General features: G+C 36.5%; 1 protein-coding gene across 2 annotated transcripts in view; it reads right to left on the minus strand.

The window, feature by feature from the left end:
- The window catches only part of GPM6A (glycoprotein M6A), a 331381-nt gene that overhangs the window by 42013 nt on the left and 268220 nt on the right, over positions 1-21148 (minus strand). For both annotated transcript variants that reach the window (XM_072775844.1, XM_072775843.1), the window contains exon 2: positions 1360-1552. In XM_072775844.1, the coding sequence (XP_072631945.1) occupies positions 1360-1552 (193 nt within the window). The remainder of the gene's footprint in view (positions 1-1359; positions 1553-21148) is intronic.

The raw sequence follows: 21148 nt of genomic DNA on the forward strand, positions 1-21148 counted from the left end.
TTCTCTTTTCATTTACATAGAAATCAGCAACTTTTAATAATTATAGCAAATATAATCTGTGGGCAATATTTTGCTCAAAATAATCTGTCTATAGGTGATGGATTATTTAAAAATTTAGCAATATTGGAGTCAGAGAAAAGTTGTCTTCTACAGAGAAAGTTGTCCAGGCTGACCAAATGTTGCCTTAGCTTAGGGTCCAAGGTTGTAATTACACCACCTCAGTAGGAACTGGCTCTGAGTATATAAGAAATGTCATTAACCATTTTGTTGGAGTTGTGAGAGTAAAAAGCAAAGTCACTCTCACCAGCCATATTAACTACAAAGATTTGTAACTCTAAACCCACCTTACTCCAGGAAAAGTATATATAAATTAAGAAGGTTTGAATTTAATTAGAATGACAAAATAAAGCAACATGAAATAATTATAACTGCATAGTACCAAGAAGCATTAAATAAATGCAAGAAGTTGTAAGGGTAATAAATGCTATGGTGGCTAATGCAATAGAAAGTCTACTATTAGGTGGGATTATCAAATACAATGCAAAAATAAGTTATTTTCTTTTTGTGGGGATTGCATCATCAAATTAATAATCTGAATTGGGAATTTATTTGAAGCTAAATTCAATCCTAAACATCTGTTCACTGTGATATTAAGCAATAAGGGACTGAAATTTGAACAGAAAACTCTTTTACTTCCAGACTATGTTTGAGTTACTTTTCAAAAAATATTAAAGTTTAGCAATTTCAGGAGTTTGAACCTTATGAGTAAATTACATTTTAAACATAAATCATGTTTACAAAAACCTGCTCAATATTACTTAAAATTTCTCGTTAACAGAAGTCAGAAGAGTCATCCACAAAGACTTCTTAGGAAGTCCACACCACTTCTGTGAGGCAGGGAAAGAAAGATGATATCATATTCATTTGAATTAAAATTTTTTAAAAGGTGAAAACACCCATTGAGTTTTGGTGATTTTCCAAGAACTAGCAGCACAGTCTACTTTTATACCTGGCCCTGTTCTCTGTTCCCTGCTCTGTTCTACTAGAACAGCCTCTGCTCAAATTAGAAGAGCAAAGGATATGCAAGCATTCCATTTAACGGTAACTGAATTTTTGATAAAACTTGACAGTCAAATTAAAATGCAAATTAGGTCCAGATTCAGTTGGCTTCTGATCCTCCACTATATGTCCTGTATTCATGGTAAAGGCCAATGTTCTTTTGACTCATGTATAAAACCTAAGGGTATTTATTTCTTCATCTATAACACTGCTTCACTTACTTCTAGACCCCTATTTATTCAACACCCAGCAATGTGAACATACACTCTCAGAGTAAGAAGCAATACTAGAGTGACTTACATGGTAAAGACGTCGAGCGTATCTCCAGCAGTTCTTGCCATCTCAAAGTAGGTTTGCAGAATGTTGACAGTTCCAGAGAGTGCTTCATGACCGCAGCCACAGAAAAGGGCAACCCCAGCGTAGAGCAGGATGGTAGCAATCAGAGAAGCATAGGGAATGCCTCCCAGGCATTTAATACAGCACTCAAAACACCCTGCAGAAGACCAACAGAAAAAAAAAAAGTTAGAAATCAATATTTTTTTTCTTCATTTAACTCTTAGGAAAATGGCAGTATACGGGAATGTATCTTTGCATTTATAGATGACATCAGGTCAACACGCACATCCAGTCTGCCTTGGAGGGTATAAAAATGAAGTTTCTTGATTAGAAACCCACCCTCCACAAATAAGAGAATATTTAATTCCAGTGAAGTCTTCCTCTTCTTCTACCCCCAAACCAAAAGAAGCCCTTCCTTCCCATCCAAGACTTCCCATAATAATCCTCACTATGTTCATGCATATCATTCTATATTGACCTTATTGCTGTCAAATTTCATCTGCTTAAGTTTTTACTTCAATCCCTTTAGCTGTATTTTTAAAATAGTGGGTCAAAATCTGTTCATTGTGAACCCAATTTAGTGAACGTTGTTCAACAGTTTTCAGAAGTCAAAGAGAATAGAATAGGCAATATCCAAGTGCGCTGCATGTAGTAAAGCAAATTACTGTAAAGGCTTTTGAGTTCAGATATTAATTTATGCTTTGTAGTGACTCAAATGTGAATCTACTTTTTGCTGTGGTGCGTGATTAAAAAAAAAAATGTGAAAGATACTGAAAAATGAGAGGCCAGGAAGGCAAATCCTCACTCTACCACTGTGTGGTTTTTGGCAAGTTTATTCTTTTAATTCCATCATTTGTAAAAGGGTGACAGTAAGAATTCCCCTCAAATCATTCTTGGGAGAATTAAGCAGGTAATAGTACTACTGGATATTTACCCAAAGAATATGAAAACACTACTTTGAAAAGATATCTGTACCCCCATGCTTATGGAAGCATTATCTACAGTAGCCAAATTATGGAAGCAGCCCAAGTGCCCATCGATACATAAATGGATAGAGAAGATGTGGTATATGTACACAATAGAATGTCACTCAGCCATAAAAAGAATGAAATCTTGCCATTTGCAACATGGATGGAGCTAGAGAGTATTATGCTAAGTGAAATAAGCTGGTTAGAGAAAGACAAATAGCATATGAATTCACTCATATGTGGAATTTAAGAAACATAACAAATGAACAAAGGGAAAAAAAAGACAAACCAAAAACCAGACTCTTTACACTAGAGAACAGATGGTTCCCAGAGGGGAGGGGACTTGGTACGGGTGAAGTAGTGATGGGGATGAAACAGTGCACTTGTCATGATGAGCACCGAGTAATGTACAGAATTGTTTAATCACTATATTGTACACCCCAAAACTAATATGTCACTGTATGTTAACTACACTGGAATTTAAATTAAATTGTGAGTTAACACATGAAATAGTGCATGCCATGGAGTAACCACTCAATAAATGCCAGGTCTACCATTACTAGACATACCTTTAACCATATTAAGATGAACTATGATTGCTTGTGATATGGTTTTCAAAATTACTTTGACTACAGGAATCACTTTTGCATTTTAAAGCTTTGTCACACTACCTTTTTGAGAGATAGCTTTCTAGGCTAAGACATCAGAAAACCATGGCTGTTAATATTAAAAATAAGTCTCAGAATTTGCTAGATATCTTCTAAGAGCTTAACCAGAGATGCTTAAATGTATATGTTTCGCAGTAAGACATATCGAGGAGGTACTGTGCACCAGCTGCTGGTGAGAGATGAAGCCTAAGTATGGGGCTGCCAGGCTCAGAGCAACTCCTAAGATGACTCAGTTTGCCTCCCTCCACCTGTGTGTCCCCCCACCCCCAATATATATTCTATATTCTATTCCAGAGATTTCCTCCTACTTTTCTCCTTTTGGAAATTCTTGACCCAATCTCCTTTTGTAATACCGAAGCCTCTCAAATACTCTCTACATAACTTGCTCTTCCTTTCTGCAGAAACAAATAAATGAGATTGGAATATGGATTGTTATTTATTGTACTTAAGTACAGGATTGTCAATTTGGGTCTATGCAGCATTGAAATTTATCTCATGTTTTTCTAAATTTAGAAAGTTCTGTGTGCATTTTATCTAGAATGCACATATGTTTATAACATACGGTACATGTGATAATTATGAAGCTCCTATGTGAAGTAATTTTATGTTTAGAGAGTGATCTAGGCTGCTAACTTTATTTTTTTATTTGTGTATTTATGTATGTATGTATGTATTTATTTATTTTAGTCTGCTAACTTTAATACTGACCATAGGAACTGGCCTTCTTGAGAAGATTACGGCTCACCTCATCTGCCCCAGAGGCAAAAAAGGAATGTGGACACCTCCTTGCTTCCATAGCAATTGTTAGTACAGGAAACCATTTCTTCCCCGCCCCCCCCCCCCACACACACACAAATACACACACATTGTGGGGAAGTAGAAAAGGTTAGAACAGCTTGACACTTCATGTGATAGAAAGAGATTTCACTAGCAGATGGATGAGACCAGAGTGTGTAGTCTCTGAATGTCAATGAACACAGTTTTGAGTGGAGATTAACAGGAGAGCAAAACAATTTTTGTACTATTTGTCTCGCCATGTTGTAATAAAAAGTTCACCTTATTATTTAAAAATAAAGAAGAATAAGAAACAAAATTAGTACCAATCCAAAAGGGAGTTACCCTTATTTTGGCAAGTGCCCCAAACAGCCCCAGGATTTCATATCCAATTCCTCTGTGATTTCTCTCCCTTCCTATTCTTGAAGAATTCGATATAGGTATGTGGGATTTCTTCTGCAAACACTGAGGTGTCTAAATCAGATTAATGAAGTCCACAAAACTCTTCACAACAGAAGTTTAAATATAAAGAAAAAAGCCTAAACATTAAATTTATAGATAAAAATTAACTTTTTCTGGGTCTTATTAAAGCTTTTAACAAAGCAAGAATAAAATCAGAATGAAGTCCAGGAGCAAATGAAGTGGTAAGACTATAGATGATCACCAAATGCCACTGGAGACTTTTGCCCAATTCTGTTAATGTGATCTTTCAGTCAGAGTTTAGTTTCTACCTATTTCACATTTTCTTGATGATGGTTTAGTTGGACCATTACCAGGGCCTCCATGCAAGCAAGCCTAGTTGCTTAAGACTCCATATACCCCGGGGGTGGGAGTGGTTATCAGCGGCACAGTCTACAGGATTAATCATTGTAGTGCCATTTAAATTTAGAAAAACATGAGATAAATTTCAATACTGCATAAACCCAACTTGACAATCCTAAGTTAACAGGCATTTCTGAATGAGTTTAAGATCTCCAAATTAAGTGGTGATATTTCTCTTACCTCCTATTTAAATGCTGCCATTTAAATCCCTCAGAATTAAATTAACCCCACTGACGAATACAAATCCCTCTAAACCTCCCTCACTGCCAAGTCAGGCTAGATTCCTTCAGTGTGAGGCTTCATCCTCTGCAAAGCTTTGACTCAAAATAAGGAACTCTCAGAATCTTATTGTGCACATTGCACTTGTGATGGGCTAGATCCTAATTACCCCCACTCTTCCACAGGGCCTGAGTTGCCTATTCGATTTACAAGGAGACTCAGAACTCCCAGCTGGGGAAGCAGCGCATCATGTCAGCCTTCTCTCCAGCTGCCAGTATCCCACGTAGCTGCTGGCAGGGGAACTTCTTTCCACCCACAGTGAGAAACAGCCTTGGCACAGCCGCAGAATCACCATGGCAACAGGGCTCCGAGGCCCAGGACGTGCTCCCAACAACCATCCTTCAAGGCTGCGGATTGTGTCACCACCCACCACCTCAAAATGAGAAGCCACTCCATTAAACGATCATAGGTGAAAGTGCCATCAGGGGAGCATTGACCCTGGAGAAAATACATTTCTTGAGAAAAACTCTATAAAAACAATAAGGATTACTTTGCACAGGAAGTACTTTCAAGATTGGATGTGATGAGACTAGGCCACTGATTCTCCCACAGAGCTGTGGGTTCGAATACTGAACGTGGACTTTACATGCTTTCCAGGAGACACAACCTGTATACACAGGGAGGCACTTCTTCTACACACCCAGTTCCTGGCTGTATTTCCTCAAAGGAATTAACATTATGCCTTGACTCTCATATGAAAAAAATAGATCAAAGGAATCACAAGACTATCTTTTCAACACACTCTGAAACAGTAGCATTTGCTAGTGTGACAGTGGGGTTGTACACTGACTCGTCCTCATTATAAAAATTCGAAACAAAAACCCCAGAAGTTCTTGACATACTCCAGATTTTCTAGAAAGAGGAGATACATGATTAATTCACTTCCATTTAAATATTGTGAAGTAAACACAATCCTTTGCCTTGGCTCATTCCGCAAGGTGCACCAAGGTAAATCAAGGGGAAGGAATGTAAAGCAACAAGAGAAAGAGCCTGGAAGATAAGCAACTCCGAAGAGTAAGGCTGGCAACACAGTGGTGGATTCTGGAAAAGAGACTGACAAATGAGAGTGACAATTTATTCATTGATAAATATTTCCTAGCACCATTTGCCAATGAGTTGATGCTTTCTCTCCTGAGCTTTAATGACACCTTGGTCATTCCCAAGTACCCAGAGAAGTCTGGGTGTATTTGGAGGCTGTCTATTCAGCATCCTGGTCTGTCTCTGGGCCAATATCACACTGCCTTACAATATGTCTTGGTTTGTGGTGGAGAATATTTCCCCAATTTGTTCATCTTCCTCATGTGTATCATGCTTAATATTAATGGCCCTTCTATGTTACCATGTAAATTTCAGAAACCCTTTGTCTCATTCCACAATGTAACTAAGTGGGATTCTTTTAAGATTTTTAAAAAATATTTTATCTATTTATCCATGAGAGACACAGAGAGAGAAGCAGAGACACAGGCAGAGGGAGGAGCAGGCTCTCCGTGGGGAGCCTAATGCAGGACTGGATTCCAGGACCCCGGGGATCACACCCCGAGCCAAAGACAGATGCTCAACCACCAAGTCACCCAGGTGCTCCACTAATTGGGATTCTGATTGGTATTGATATACTGATTTTGTATCTAGAAATGTTGTCAAATTCTTTTGAAGATCTTCTGAATTATTTTGATCCTGTGAATCACTCTGAATTTGTCGATAATCATGTCATCTGTGAAAATTCTGAGATTTCTTTTCATTATTTGTACCTTCCATTTATCTTTCTATTGGCTTATTCTGTCAAGTAAAATGCAATGAGAAGAGTAGAAACAACAATGAAAGGGCACCTTGTCTTGTTCCTGATAATAAAGAAAACACTTGCCATGTTTTACCACTAAGTGTGATGTTTGCTTTTGGCTTATTGGTTCAAGAGGTCTCTCTAATTTTGAATTTCATAACATGCTTTTCCCCATCTGTTGAAATAATTTTGTTGTTTCCTTTTATCTGCCACTTCAGTAAGTTTCTTCTAATTTAAACTAGCATTCCTGAGAAAAATCCAACTGAGTCATAGTGTATTTTTCATACATTGCTGAATTCGTCATGCTAACATTTTGTTCAATACTTTTGCATTTATCAATTCACTCCCCAAATAGCTCCTGAGTCCTCACCAGGTGCCAGGCAGTATGTTAATTGCCGGAGCTGTGGAAGTAAGTAAGTAAACAAAAAGCTCTGCTCCCTTTCTAGAGGTGGGAGACAGACAATAAGCGAGACGTGGATGTAATAATATATGTGAGATTGTGAAAAGTGCAGAGAGAAAAACCAAAACAGGGAAGAGAGGTAGGGAATATTGGAATAATGATTTCACATTTTTTTCAGGAAAGAACTAACCAAGATGGCATTAAAAAGAGAGAGAGAGGATGAGAACTGAAGGAGGGAAAGGACCCACCAAGAAGGTCTGTGGGAGAAGAGGATTACAAACAGGAAAAGTAAATGCTAATGTCCTGAGGCAGGTGTGTGACTAGAGTATCTGGAGAAAATTTAAGAAGTCATTGGTGGTAAAATAGATTGGAGTTGAAACAAAGGAATATAGAGTGAGGCTGAAAGTGTAGTGGGTGAGGGTGGGGATATCTATGTTGATGAACATTCATGAATGGGACCAACATCTAATTTTTGCCTTCTTGTTTTGGAAACAAGTTTACACTAGCCTTGTAAAGTGACATCCTTTTTCCATTACTTTAAGGTTGTGGAGCTGTTTGCATCAGGTTTAGCTACACCATAAATATTTGGTAGAGCTAGATAGTAGAACCATTCAGGCCACTTGTGTACTTTGTGGGAAGAATTTTAACAACTGATTTGCTAATGGTTATAGAACGAATCAAGTTTTCTATTTCTTTTAAGTCTGTTGACTAAGTTCAATTTGTATAGGCATTCATAAACTTAACATAAGATTTAAAATTTATGATCAAGTTGTGTGGAATTCTGTTTCACAGTATTTTTAATTTATTCATCATCTGCTCACATTTCCTTGTTTTCTCTGAGATTTCAACGTCTTTCCTTCATTTCTGCAGCCCTCCACTCCTCCATCCCACCCCTCCACCCCACCCCTGCTGTCTCCCCACCTTTGTCTCTCTTCCTGTTTCTTTCTCTATTCTTAAAGTGCATCAGAGTCAGGACACCTATGTTTTATGTTCCTTGATTGCTACAAAAATAAAAAAATCATTTTCAATAATTTAGAACATCCCATTTTTTTAAAAGATTTTATTTATTTATTCATGATAGTTACACAGAGAGAGACAGAGAGGCAGAGACACAGGCAGAGGGAGAAGCAGGCTCCATGCAGGGAGCCCGATGTGGGATTCGATCCCAGGTCTCCAGGATCGCGCCCCGGGCCAAAGGCAGGCGCCAAACCGCTGTGCCACCCAGGGATCCCCCATTTTATTTTTCCATCAGGCTATCATATTTCCAGCCCAGGTTAGTAGTTGTGTTCTCTGCCCACTTATAGCTCATAGCAATCTTTTGGGATTTATGGTGACTTCCTTTAAATTAAATCTTAAACTTGGGTTTTTCCCAAGTAAGGCAACAGAAATTAAGATCACAAGTGCATAATAGAGCTGGCTTGTGGGATCAAACTGTGAGGGGACAACCCCCACAAGGTAAAATACAGGGAATTTTCTTCTCTATCCTACATTTTTTTTTTTTTTTTGGTTCAGCATTCCACTAGTGCCTTTTAGAACCCTGGTTCTTATATTATGTATTCCAAGTTGACCCCATGCCTTGGGTAAAACTCAGACTCTGTTCCTAATCTCTGCTATCTAGGCACCACCTGTACAACCAAGGAGACCAGCAATATGAAAGTGACCCAAGAGACTTCTGGTGGTTTCAAAACTATTTTGCTTATCCCTCCGAACTATTTTATTATTATTATTTTTTTTTTTTTGGCCTCTGAGGATTGTGCTTACTCTCTTACCAGAATACCAATGCATACAAATATGAGTGAATATATTTTGATTACATCTATATTTTAAATACATATATTTTAAATACATACACATTTATTCCATAATTTCAACTGTTTTGCAATAGCAAAGCTTTTCATGTCATTTAGTCTACTATACTGCTAGGAGTTTGCTCTTAATTGTAAAGAGACAAAAAATATGGAGAGTTTTTTGAGGAGCATCTCCAACTCGAAAGAAGAAAACCAAAATAAATAAGCACGAAAGAATGCAGAGAAATGAGACACTCAGCAGGCAGCTGATGAGGGTTTAAAAATGGTGTACACACTCCTATATTCCCTTACGATATTGAAATAAGAGTAGGTGCTAACAGTAGGCAACTGCAAAAAAAAGAAAAAAAGTTAAATGCTCTTACTAAGTAGAACATGATAGCAGAAGTTTATATTTTAAAGGAAAGGCTAAAAGACAAAGGAGAGGAAAGATGATGAGGTACAACAAAAAGATGAAGTTGGAAACTGGAGATAAAAGGTAATCAACTTAGAAGATCAGATAAGGAAGTCCAATATCTACATCCAGATGTGAGGTCCACCATGAAAAACAGAGAAAATGAAGATTAGCAAATTATGAGACACTCTAAAACAGTTTCCTAGAATTGAAGAACACAAGTGCCCAGATGGATAGAATTTTCCTTTCTGGGATGAGTCCCTTTGTAGAGTCCTAACATCCTCAAACCTACTGCTGCCCCATAGCCAGGTCAATCCCAAAGAACAGGGACACTGAGGCTGGGTCATTGGCCAAGAGAGCTCTTCTAGTTATAGCTACTGGGGTCCCGGACAATCAGGGAGGGCCTTAGGCAAGTCATCCACATGCAAGGGAAATTCAAAGTTACCACATTCTACCAAAGTTAAAACTTTTCACAGGGCTGTTGCTGAAAACATGTAACAATTCAATTTAGCCTTAGGATCCTTAAGTGTCTGTGGAGATGTTTGTGGCACGGAGCCAACCTGACTTTCTCTTATCCTATTATGCAAGGAAATATGTCCCTTGGATAGAAATAGTACAGTCACCATTACATCATGACTTGACTGGACTAAGTTATTTCACAAATTCAGCCCTTTTTTTCTATGGCTTTTTAGCAGTATGGGCACTGGATCACTCTATCAATATTCAGTGAATGTGTTTTGAGCACCTCCTACTTTTGTACACTGAGTGTGCAGAAGGTACAAAAAAATGGTCTCTATGCTTTTTGAGCCTCTATACTAGTGAGAGAAATGAAATTGGAAATTTCTAGTACTTTCTCAGAAACTTTTCCAAAATATTCCAAGTATCTAGTATTACGGTATCTTGAATGTTCAATCAGAGCTGCCAGGATCACAGTCTGGCTTATCTATCTTATGTAATACATAAAAGCTCATTGTGCTTCTGGAGAACACTTACACTACAAAGTTTATAGCAGACAGACTTCAATTAACCCTTTAATTAATGACATTATCATCTGTATTTTAAAGCATTCTAAAATATAGCCCATATAATCCCCCAATATTATTAAAATTTTAACATTTTATTTAAATATATTCCTGGCTTAAAGTACAGGGTTAATAAAAATATTTGAATAATTTAGGACAAATTCCCAAGATAGCAAACTAAAATGACAGGTTTTGAAGTTAAATATTTTAGTCATTGATACATACCTGTAGCTAAACAGGTAAGTTCCTAATTTTTAAAAGAACATCTTGAAAGAGGAAGAAAAATATGCAGATTTTGGAAATTTTCTTTATTTTCCTACTAATTTTGTGGCTGGATACCAAAACCACCAGGGCTTTTGTTAAAGGGAACCCCAGATCCTCTTCCTTGAAAACTTTGTTTTTATCAAGTGCTTCAGTCGATTCTGATGTACAGATGAAGCAGCAGATAGAAACCACCCAAAAATGTTTAAAATCCTATTACTTGCCTAACATGTTCTAAGATGAGTTGATAAAACTAGATATAGATGTAATATAAGGATTAAGAAGGATTTACTCTAAGAATTTTGAACAGATTATTAAACAAATTATTCAGTTTAATTAAATGACATCAAAAGGATTATTTTGAGTGGTTCCAATGCATCAGAAATAGTGCCAAGACTTGTGTGATTGCCACAGCGACCCTATGACAGAGGTATGATTACATACAGGCAATTTTACAAATGATTATCAAGAGTCAATAGTGAAAAACATGTGAAGGCCTACGTAGTGTGGACTTCCAAAGAATAATGATATTTTTCTTTCTAAAATATTTTATTACGGAAATTTTTAGAATAAAAAAATCTACATCACTGATTACAAAACATTCTGTACTGGTCAACATGACTTAGCAAGAGTATTTTGATTAATTAAACATATTTCCCCAAGCAGAAAAGTTAATTGCTTCAATAATGATTAGAGCCATACTCTCTCACTGTGATAAATAAGCCCGGAGGGTGAGAGAGCAATCAGGTGGAGACTTATTTCTCATGTGCAATCAGAGCAATCCCTGGAGGGAAAAGACGTGCAGCACCAAACTGCTCTGAGTTCCAGACACCTGTGAGGATTTTGTAGAACACATCTTGTTCTACATGAACATATGATGCTTGGAGGTCCAGTTAAAACCCTCATCTCCCCTGTAATGAATCTACAAATTGCCATAAATATCAATGTGGCTTTTTTCCTAACAACTTTCAAATTTGTTCCAAATGTTGCTTGTTTGTTTTTTGGGTTATCCACTGGTGCCTACTGAGCCATCCCCAAAATGTATTAGCCTAAAACAACAATGTATTATAATATCTCACATTTTTCATGGGGTTACTGGACTCAAATGGATAGTTTTCATTTGGGATCATTTAAGCAATTGCAGCCAAAAAGTGGATGGCACTAGAAATTATCTGAAGGCTTGAGTAACCTTATGTCCAAGCTTGCCTGGCTTCTTTGCCTGCATGTATGGTGTCCTCGTTAGCATGCCTGGAGCAGCCAACGACTCCCTAGGAATATCTCATTGTGAGTGGCCTCTCAAAGTGGCGATTAGGGCTGTCTCACAGTGTGGTGACACATAATGGATGGCTTCAATCAAAGCAGTAGCTCCAAGAGAGAGAAAGCAGAAGTTTCCAATCTTCTTAAAGGCTGAGCCCAGAAATGGGAGAGCATCATTTTTGACACATTTTACTCTCAACGTAATCACCAACAGCCCAGATTCTTGGAAGTAGAGGAGTGGGTTTCAACTTGGGATGAAAGGAGTGGTAAAAAGCCTACATTCATCTTTAATTGGCCATAAGATGATCCAGTTTAAAACTGACTCCTTACCCCAAGGGCTGCTTTGTTTTTCTCCATAGCACTCATCAGCACCCAACATATTGTTGATCACTGTTGTTGAGTTCGTTTATTGACTCTCCACACCAAAATGTGAAAACTGTACATTCAAAGATTTGTGGGTTTTGTTCATTTTTAAATGTCTCATTTCTACAATAGTATCTGCCTCATGGTGGGTGTTCAATTAATATTTGCTGCATAAATGAATTAATTGGAAAATCTGTCCCAGCAAACAAGTAGAACAGGTCAAAAAAAGGTCATTTGCCTCAAACTTTCTCACATGTCTACCCTGCTGACAAATGTCAGAATCATGACCATTTTCTTTTTTTTTTTTTTTTTATTTATTTATTTTTTATTGGTGTTCAATTTACTAACATACAGAATAACCCCCAGTGCCCGTCACACAATCACTCTCATGACCATTTTCTACTTTGGGGACAAATTTGGGGAATGAATGTTGGTTACAACACCATTTTTACTTTTATTTTGTTCTGATATCTCTTGTTTTTATCAGCTTATTTTTCTTTCTGTGTAACATGTAAAGAGTGTTTATGCAGGTTTGCTGGGGAGATAATTCAAAAGCCTTCCTGTAACGGATTATCTTAATTTTATACAAAGAAAAATTGGGAGTAGGATACTCATCATAAAATTGCACATAGTTCTGTACCTGGCAATGCTTGTACTTGAACTAATATATGTTTGTCTTTAAAATTCTGCTCTGATAATTTCACCATATTGAGGATTATCAATAGGACTGTCCACTGAACAAAATAAAAAGCACATACTTCTACCCCAAAAACAATACAGAAAGAGTTCACAGAAGATCCTGAGAGCTTCAGAATTATTAAATTCCAAACAGAAAAAGCTGATGATGACATTGATAATAAAGTAAAAGTCACCAGCCTCTTAAGCAAACCAATTTAGGAAAAGAGGATGATATTTTTAAAAAATATCACAAGTTACTTACTGCCGTTCAATAAAATTTTATACAATTTTGAAAATCCCTTTTTAATGATTGCTCCAAAGTAATGTGGTGCCAAAAGTACATTTTTTCCCTAAGATATTTCTTCAAAACAGTTATGCCTTCCTAGATGGATCTATTCCTTATCTTGCCTCATGTATGACTAATTCAAAAACTAGAGGAAATGTTTCAAAACATAAATGAAAGTCTCTCACTCTCTAGCTTAAAATTCTTCTTTGACTTTCCTTTGTGCTTCTCCACAGTTTTCATGCTTTCCTTACACACTGGTCATGGTCTCTCCCACATTCTCACCCCCACCCATCACGTGGGGCCCCCCACACCAGCGACACTGGCCATTTTTCAGTTCCTGAAGATGAGCCTTTGCATTCATGCTGTTCCTTCTGTTTTGACTGATCTTCTGATGCTCCTTCCTTCTCAAGGTCTATGTCGCTTCTTTACAGAGAATCCCCTTTATGGCTTATGAGAGAGGATCCTATTTTCAGCATGAAAAATAAGTCTAGTGGAAATTGTGTATTCATTAAAGATAGGCAGGATTCCTTAATCATAACATAACTTAAAGCTCATCATTTATTAACAGACATTTACTTCTTAATTGTGCATTTTTTTGCATCAGTACTTACTGATGGTCACTAATGATGAGACTGCACAGATTGTCAACACTTGCATTCAGTGGAATTTTATAATATAGCACAGTAACACTGATATTAATTCTCATTTCCATAAATTATATAGATGAGCAATAAAATATTAAAAATTAATCATCACTCTTTAGGACAGACAACTTTTCCAAGAAAACTAGAAAAGAAAGGAAAATCTAGTGATAAAATGGGTCCTGTAGGATCACTGGGGCCATACTGCTTTACATGAAAGTACTTCACAGTCATGTGAATTATACAGTTTAGCTGCGTGTTTTATTCTTGGCTAATATGGTTGAACCATGTATTATTTTTTTTAAAAAAATTGTCTTCTGGACATCACAAAAGAGCTGCAATAATTGTCAAGAATTTTCAGTGTAATAACGTATTCTGTTTTCAAATAGGCCTTATGTGTTATATAATGAGCCATATGGCATTATGAGGTTATATTTGTAACATTAAATAACATACAAGACCTTGTAAAATTTCACCAATCAAGTAAAGCAGTTTGGATTCTAGATCAAGTATCCTGATATGGTACTATCTTTGAACCTCAAGACCAAGGGAATTTTAAGATGCTTTTGAACTTCATAATCACTGAAAAAATTTTTATAACCACATTAGCAACACCAAAACCAGTAATATTTTGCTTCTGCCATAATTCCAGATACTCTGTGGATTTTTACAAAATAAAATAGGTGGATCCCTGGGTGGCGCAGCAGTTTGGCGCCTGCCTTGGCCCAGGGCGCGATCCTGGAGACCCAGGATCGAATCCCACATCGGGCTCCCGGTGCATGGAGCCTGCTTCTCCCTCTGCCTGTGTCTCTGCCTCTCTCTCTCTCTCTGTGTGACTATCATAAATAAATAAAAATTAAAAAAAATAGGTGTTCATATGCAATGTAAATTTATTAATTAAATAGATTTATTAGGCTTTTAAGGGGGAACAATGAATTATTTCAGAATATCTTATGCAACATTTAACTATCATCAGCACATATGGTCTTGATCTGTCTTTTATTACATCGTTAGTTTAAAAATAAAAGAATAAATGAACTTTTAAAACTAATCTTGAAAAAAGAATAATGTTTACATTATTAAAATAAAAAATCTACTCGTCAATATTTAAGCCATATGACACTAAAAAAAATAAAGTATTGATCACAGTTTTCTTCAAAACTCCAGTAATAGGGCAGCCCGGGTGGCTCAGCGGTTTAGTGCTGCCTTCAGCCCAGAGTGTGATCCTGAAGAACCAGGATCGAGTCCCATGTTGGGCTCCCTGAATGGAGCCTGCTTCTCCCTCTGCCTGTGTCTCTGCCTCTCTCTCTCTTTCTGTGTCTCTCATTAATAAATAAATAAAATCTTAAAAAAAAAAAAAAACCTCCAGTAATAAAAGCAAAGGTTCGATCATCTACTGGGACACTCACAGTACATGATCAAATACCTACCTACCATTTAAATAGAATTTAAGTATAGGTAAGATAAAAGTAAGGAATTTGAACACTTTCTTAAAAATAGAAATATAATTTTAAAAGCTGGTGACTAAAAGAAATACAAAATAATTCCTAATTGTAACTTAAAGTTGTAAAAGAAAATGTAGAAAATAAAAAAAAAATACAACACTTCTTTAAAAAGACAGCATGAATTACTTATTGAAAGTTTATTTGCTTAATTCAGGTCATGGAAATTCACTGTGACATTTGTAGATACAACCATATTTCTCTAAACATAATGAGGGGTTTTTACTTCAGTCTGGTATTTTAGAATTTACACTTTTATTCTCAATTTAAAGATTATTTTTTTCAGAAAGGCAGATTTTAAAATTTTGTTTCATAGTTACTACAATCAACAAAAATGTGGCAGGAGGCAAAATTTAAAGCCATGTTCTGAAACATCGAAATGATTAAGAATATTTTAAAGTACATTTCCTAAATCAAAACGTTATTTCAAAATATATATGGAAGAGAGAACAAAATAGATCGCCTCCGGAAAAATCACATTATCATGAACATTAGCAGAATTTTCAAAATGGGCACATAACAGTTATTTCTTCACAATTAGTCACAAACAAATTGTCACAATATGTTAGAAGGAAAAGTCTCTTCTGTGGTCAGAAAGTACTCTTAAGGCATCATCTGAATTGTCTGATGTATATTTGGAAATAGGCAAAATGGTAGCATTTCAAAATAGAAATGCCATTTCTGTAAGCACTATTTTTTCTCAAGCACCAGAGTCTTTAAAAAGCTAAAATATATTTTTAAATCAACAGAACAATGTTTTTTCTTTTCTGTCATCATCAGAAGAGCTATTGTTACATGGTCTGCTCCCTATAGGACAGGCAACTATTAGTTCAAAGTCTCTAATACATCTTTTTAAATGTAGAGGCAATGTTGATTTTATCCGAGCCATGCATAAGCCCGTCATTTTGTGGCTTCAATTACAATTGGAATGAGCACCCAGATCACAAAATAAAGATTCACTGCATTTTTATTATGGTGATTTTCACTCCCTACTAATTTGTCCCATAGCCCTCTGCTTCTTTTGATCATATCCCATAGGACTCCTAGATAGCGGTGATTAAAAAATAAAGGTTCAGAGAGAGATAAGAGGACTACAAAGCAAACTGTGAGTGTGTTAGAACAGAAAATGCCTTTCAGCTGTTTTTGTACTCTGTTCTCCACAGGGCGCCTCTCTAAGAGAGCTCAGCCAATGTATGAAAACCTGCACTTCACATACATCTTCCTCTTTCACATTACTAATCCCTGGAATTTTATGAATACACACAAAGCTCATTTTCAGTTCTGGCCAGTCATCTCCAGTGGCTATGAAGGAAAAGTAAGAAATGCAAAAGTAATATAGAATGCTTACGGAAAACGGAAAAGGCAGATGCATTAAATGAACAATTAGATTTTTCTAATCTCAAGTACAGACGCGGCACACTCAGATACAGTGCTCCTATTCTGTGGTTTGCATGTGATTTGATAGTAAGCCTCTGAGATGAGGGATCAGGATTTATGTATATGTACACACACGCAGCACATCACACAGTCAGGCTCTTGAACGCAGCAAGCATGGAACAGCCAAGGACCTACCTCCTTCTCTTTTTGGTGCTGTTTCTCACTGTATCAGGATCTATGTGCGTCAACCTCACCCATCAAAATGGCTATCCTTCAACTTCAACATGTTGTCAGCTCAGATTATGTTGGAAAACAATACGTTGCAGTCATAGCAGTAGAGTCAAAAACTCTAAAAAGAGGAAACCTCAATATGGCTCACAATGTAAAGAAAAAATAGTAATTTTGGCCACGACTGGTCATCACTGAGATATGATGAAAAGGCCCTTCAGGAAGTCATAACAGAACTGGATCACATTTCTGGCTTTCTTTTCAATAAGTAGCAGTTCCTTAATTTTTTTTTCATGCTTTTTTCCTTCTTTTTTTTCTTTTAAGGGGTGCCTGAGTGGCTCAGTCGGTTAAGCATCTGACTCTTAATTTCAGCTCAGGTCCTGATCTCAGGGTCGTGAGATCAAATCCTGCATCTGGCTCCATGCTGGGCATGGAATCTGCTTAAAATTCTCTCTCCCTCTCCCTCTGCCCCTCCGCATCCCATCTCCCTTAAAAGAAAAAAAAAAGTAAAATTGAACTTAAGAAACTTGATTGGGAGGTTTTACAGGTTATGCACTTGGTTTTATTATCCTTAAAGCTGCCGTTCAAATTCATTAGCTTAATGGCTTCCTCAAGTCATTGGAAAATCCTAGGTTAGATATCCTTAAAGATATTGCTTACTAAACAAACACATTGTTTGAATTTTTAACATGGAAGACAGTGTTTTGTATTCCTGATGAAAACTGTTGACACTTCAGGCAGTTTCAATAGGTATATATGAACAAATTTAGATAACTGAAAGGATTATTTCTTTCTAACTAACAATGTTCATGCTAAGACTGAACTTAGAAGTGAGAGAAAGAACTTAGGGTGAGAAATTCAAAATTGTTTTAATTAATGACAGTGAATAATATATTCCAGTAGTATGATCATTTTTTTTCTATTTTCCTTAGTTCTCAAACATGACCAAATTCCATACAATAATTTATAAAATTATACATAATGTATAAAATGTAAAAACAGCAATATTAAAAAACTTATTATTATTTACAGATAATATTCTGGGAGAAGATGCTTATAGTAATTCTAATTGTTTATTCTTATAATGAGATTCTAAACAAGACCTAGCCTCGCTGCTGTTTAGTTACACAAAGATGATATATATCTCTAAGATTATTTTCCTTTCATTTAAGAAACCCCAAGACCTGAAGTATTTTGCAACCAGGATGGGATGGGGGAAAATCCAAGTAAAATATGCTGCAGAAGTGGCCTTGACCAGATATCATGACTAGGAAGCAAATGTCCAGGAGGTACTTGATTTCTACTTATGTTTGATTCAGACAAATGTTTTGTGGAAATAAAGTCATCATTGTGGGGGTTCCTTCTCTTTTCTCAGCATTACTGTGACTCCCATTCCACCAAACATTTGATTTTTAAACTATTTTAGATGTAGTTGACTGGTCAGGAGGCCTGTTTGAAAATTCAACAAATGCTGTATTAAAGGGAGTATGTATGAAGTATGAAAGGGAAAGAGAAAAAGATGTTACTGGAGGAGTTTGGCCAGAATACTGTATTTTTAACAAATACTTCCAGAATTTGCACTCACAGACTTAGTGTATTTTAATCATTTATTTCCTAAAAAAAAAAAAAAAAAAAAAAAAAAAAAAGCATTTATTACCTAAATTAAGAGAAAATATGATGAGCACTGGGGGTGATGTATGGAATGGTTAAATCACTCTACTGTCCACCTGAAACTTATATATCACTCTACATTAATCTACTGGAATTAAAATAAAAACTTAAAAAGAGAGAGAGAAAAAATGGACAGTTCATCTAATAGTTGGGTTGCTTTTGAAATGTAAACTAGCAAGACGGAGGTATTCTTGTCATTTACAAAGATTCATGAAGTTACTAAATGTTAAATATTACTGGGCAAATAACAGTCACACATGTAGTACCTCTTAAAAAGAATAAACTAACAATATCTATGAGTCTAGACATTAACAGCAATAATTTGGAATTCTAATACTTAAAAAATCATATTAAAAATGTACTATGCATTATATATGCCATTTTAATAAAACACATGTATTGACAATAGAATTAAGCTAGCTTGAGGGCCAGATGGGAACAGGGACAGACAAGCCCTTAGGGTGGGGGCTTTGCTCAAAACTTGTGATAATTCTTCATTTCCTTTGGAGTAAAGCCAAAATCCTTACAGTGGTTTTCAAAATCCCGCCCAATGTTCCCTTCATCATCCCTCTGACCCCACCTCCTTTGCTCCTCCCTCCTCTGACACCTTCTCTTCGCTGTAGAACTAAGATCTCATCTACTGTGAGCCTTGGGCATTCTGAGTGGCTACGCTCTGCTGCAAACATTCTTCCCTCAGTTATCACCTGAACTAACTTCTTCATGTCCTTCAAGGTTGGGCTCACATTGTATCCTATCCACTTTACAAATCATATCCTGCTTCCCCTTATTTATAAATGTTGACTTTAGATCTCCTTTACCCTGCTCTGCTTTTTCTTGTTTCCATATCGCATATGAACTTCTAACATCGAATGCGATTTACTTGTCTGTATTATCTACCTGTTTTTACGTCTGCTTCACTGGAGTGTAAATTCGTACACAGCTGGTGCTCATTAAGTTTTTAAATGAATACTATCTTTTATACACATAAAAACCTGTGCTTACCATTACAAAGTAAAAACCCAGAATTCAGTCAACAGGGACGATAACAAAACTAGTTACTTAAGATATACAGAGTTTACATTCAATAGCCCACATTCCAGTGTATTTGGAAGTGATACACTTCTATTTAGTAATAAAAAACTATATTCCATATATGTTCTTAGTCAGAATGTAAATTTAAATTCAATAACTCAAAATCAAACCCATAGCCATAAAGATAAATAGCCTCATGTTAAAAACTGCATGATGCAGTACACAACCACAAAGAAAAGAATGCACAGCCGTTTGCCTGGATCCTGGCTTTCCACAGTAAGGGAAGAATTCTTATGAAACTCCCAGAAAGTAAAAGTATAATATTATTTAGAGATTTTAACAAATTTATTTTTTTTAATATTTTATTTATTTATTCATGATAGATAGATAGAGACAGAAAGACAGAGAGAGAGAGAGAGAAAGAGAGAGAGGCAGAGGGAGAAACAGGCTCCATGCAGGGAGCCCAATGTAGGACTTGATCCTGAGACTCCAGGATCATGCCCTGGGCCGAAGGCAGGTGCTAAACTGCTGAGCCACCCAGGGATCCCTGATTTTAACAAATTTAGCAATAAAGTCCACACATAGCAAATCCATTCTCCAATTACTTCAGCCACCAATATAACCAACATGGCAGGTATTTCTACAAACAGAAGTAAGCATAACACCTAGATATTCAGCCCAATGTTACAGAATATTTCTCCTGATGATTTAGGGGAAAAAAAGAAACAAAATAAGAAGTCTACTTGTGGCCATAAACACTGTATTTGTCCATAGAAAATGGTGCAGATATATTTACTGTCCAGAACAATGAATTTCACATACCGTCTAAATTACTGTATGGTATGCAAGACCAGTACCACTACTTAAGATTCAACAACAAAGAGCTCCAAGCAGGGAAGCAGAGACCTGGCTGCTAAGCAAGCTCTGGTGCAGGTCACAGGTCAAGCTTCTTACCCTTCCCACATTGTGAAAGGATCCAGTAGACTGAATGGGTCTCCAAGTTCCTTTTCTGTTTAGAAAACATTATAAAATGTTTTCTATAAATCTTTTTAAAAATTCAGTAGGTTTGATTCTGTTTCTCTAATACTTAGTAAGTCATTAAAATGTCCATATGTTTTGAACATGGGAAGAAAAGGAGTATTTTTATTACTCTTTCCAGAGCTTTAACCCAGTTATGACCAGGTATCAAGTGACATGAAGGGTTTTGGCAGGCCCATAGTCACATGCAGGGTGACACAGGGAGAAAATGCCTCTGGAGCACAGAGTATCGGCCTGCCCTTCACGTCTACTCATGACTTCTCTTCAAGAAGATTCAGGGCTCTATGAACTGTCTTTTCCCAGGAAGCTTTTGAGAGGATGAAGGGGTTTGATGAGGCTACCATGGTCCATTTTTGCCACTTGTTCACCTACCAGATTCTATATAGGCAATGTGTAACATTTTAGTAGAGCATAAAGTTTTGAATTTTAGAGGTCTTCAAAGAGCAGAGTTTGAAATTATATTATAGTAGTAAATTTTCTTAGTTTTCAAGTATTTGATATTACATTTAA

Source organism: Canis lupus, chromosome 15 (genome assembly GCF_048164855.1).
Source record: "Canis lupus baileyi chromosome 15, mCanLup2.hap1, whole genome shotgun sequence".
Lineage (NCBI taxonomy): Eukaryota > Metazoa > Chordata > Mammalia > Carnivora > Canidae > Canis > Canis lupus.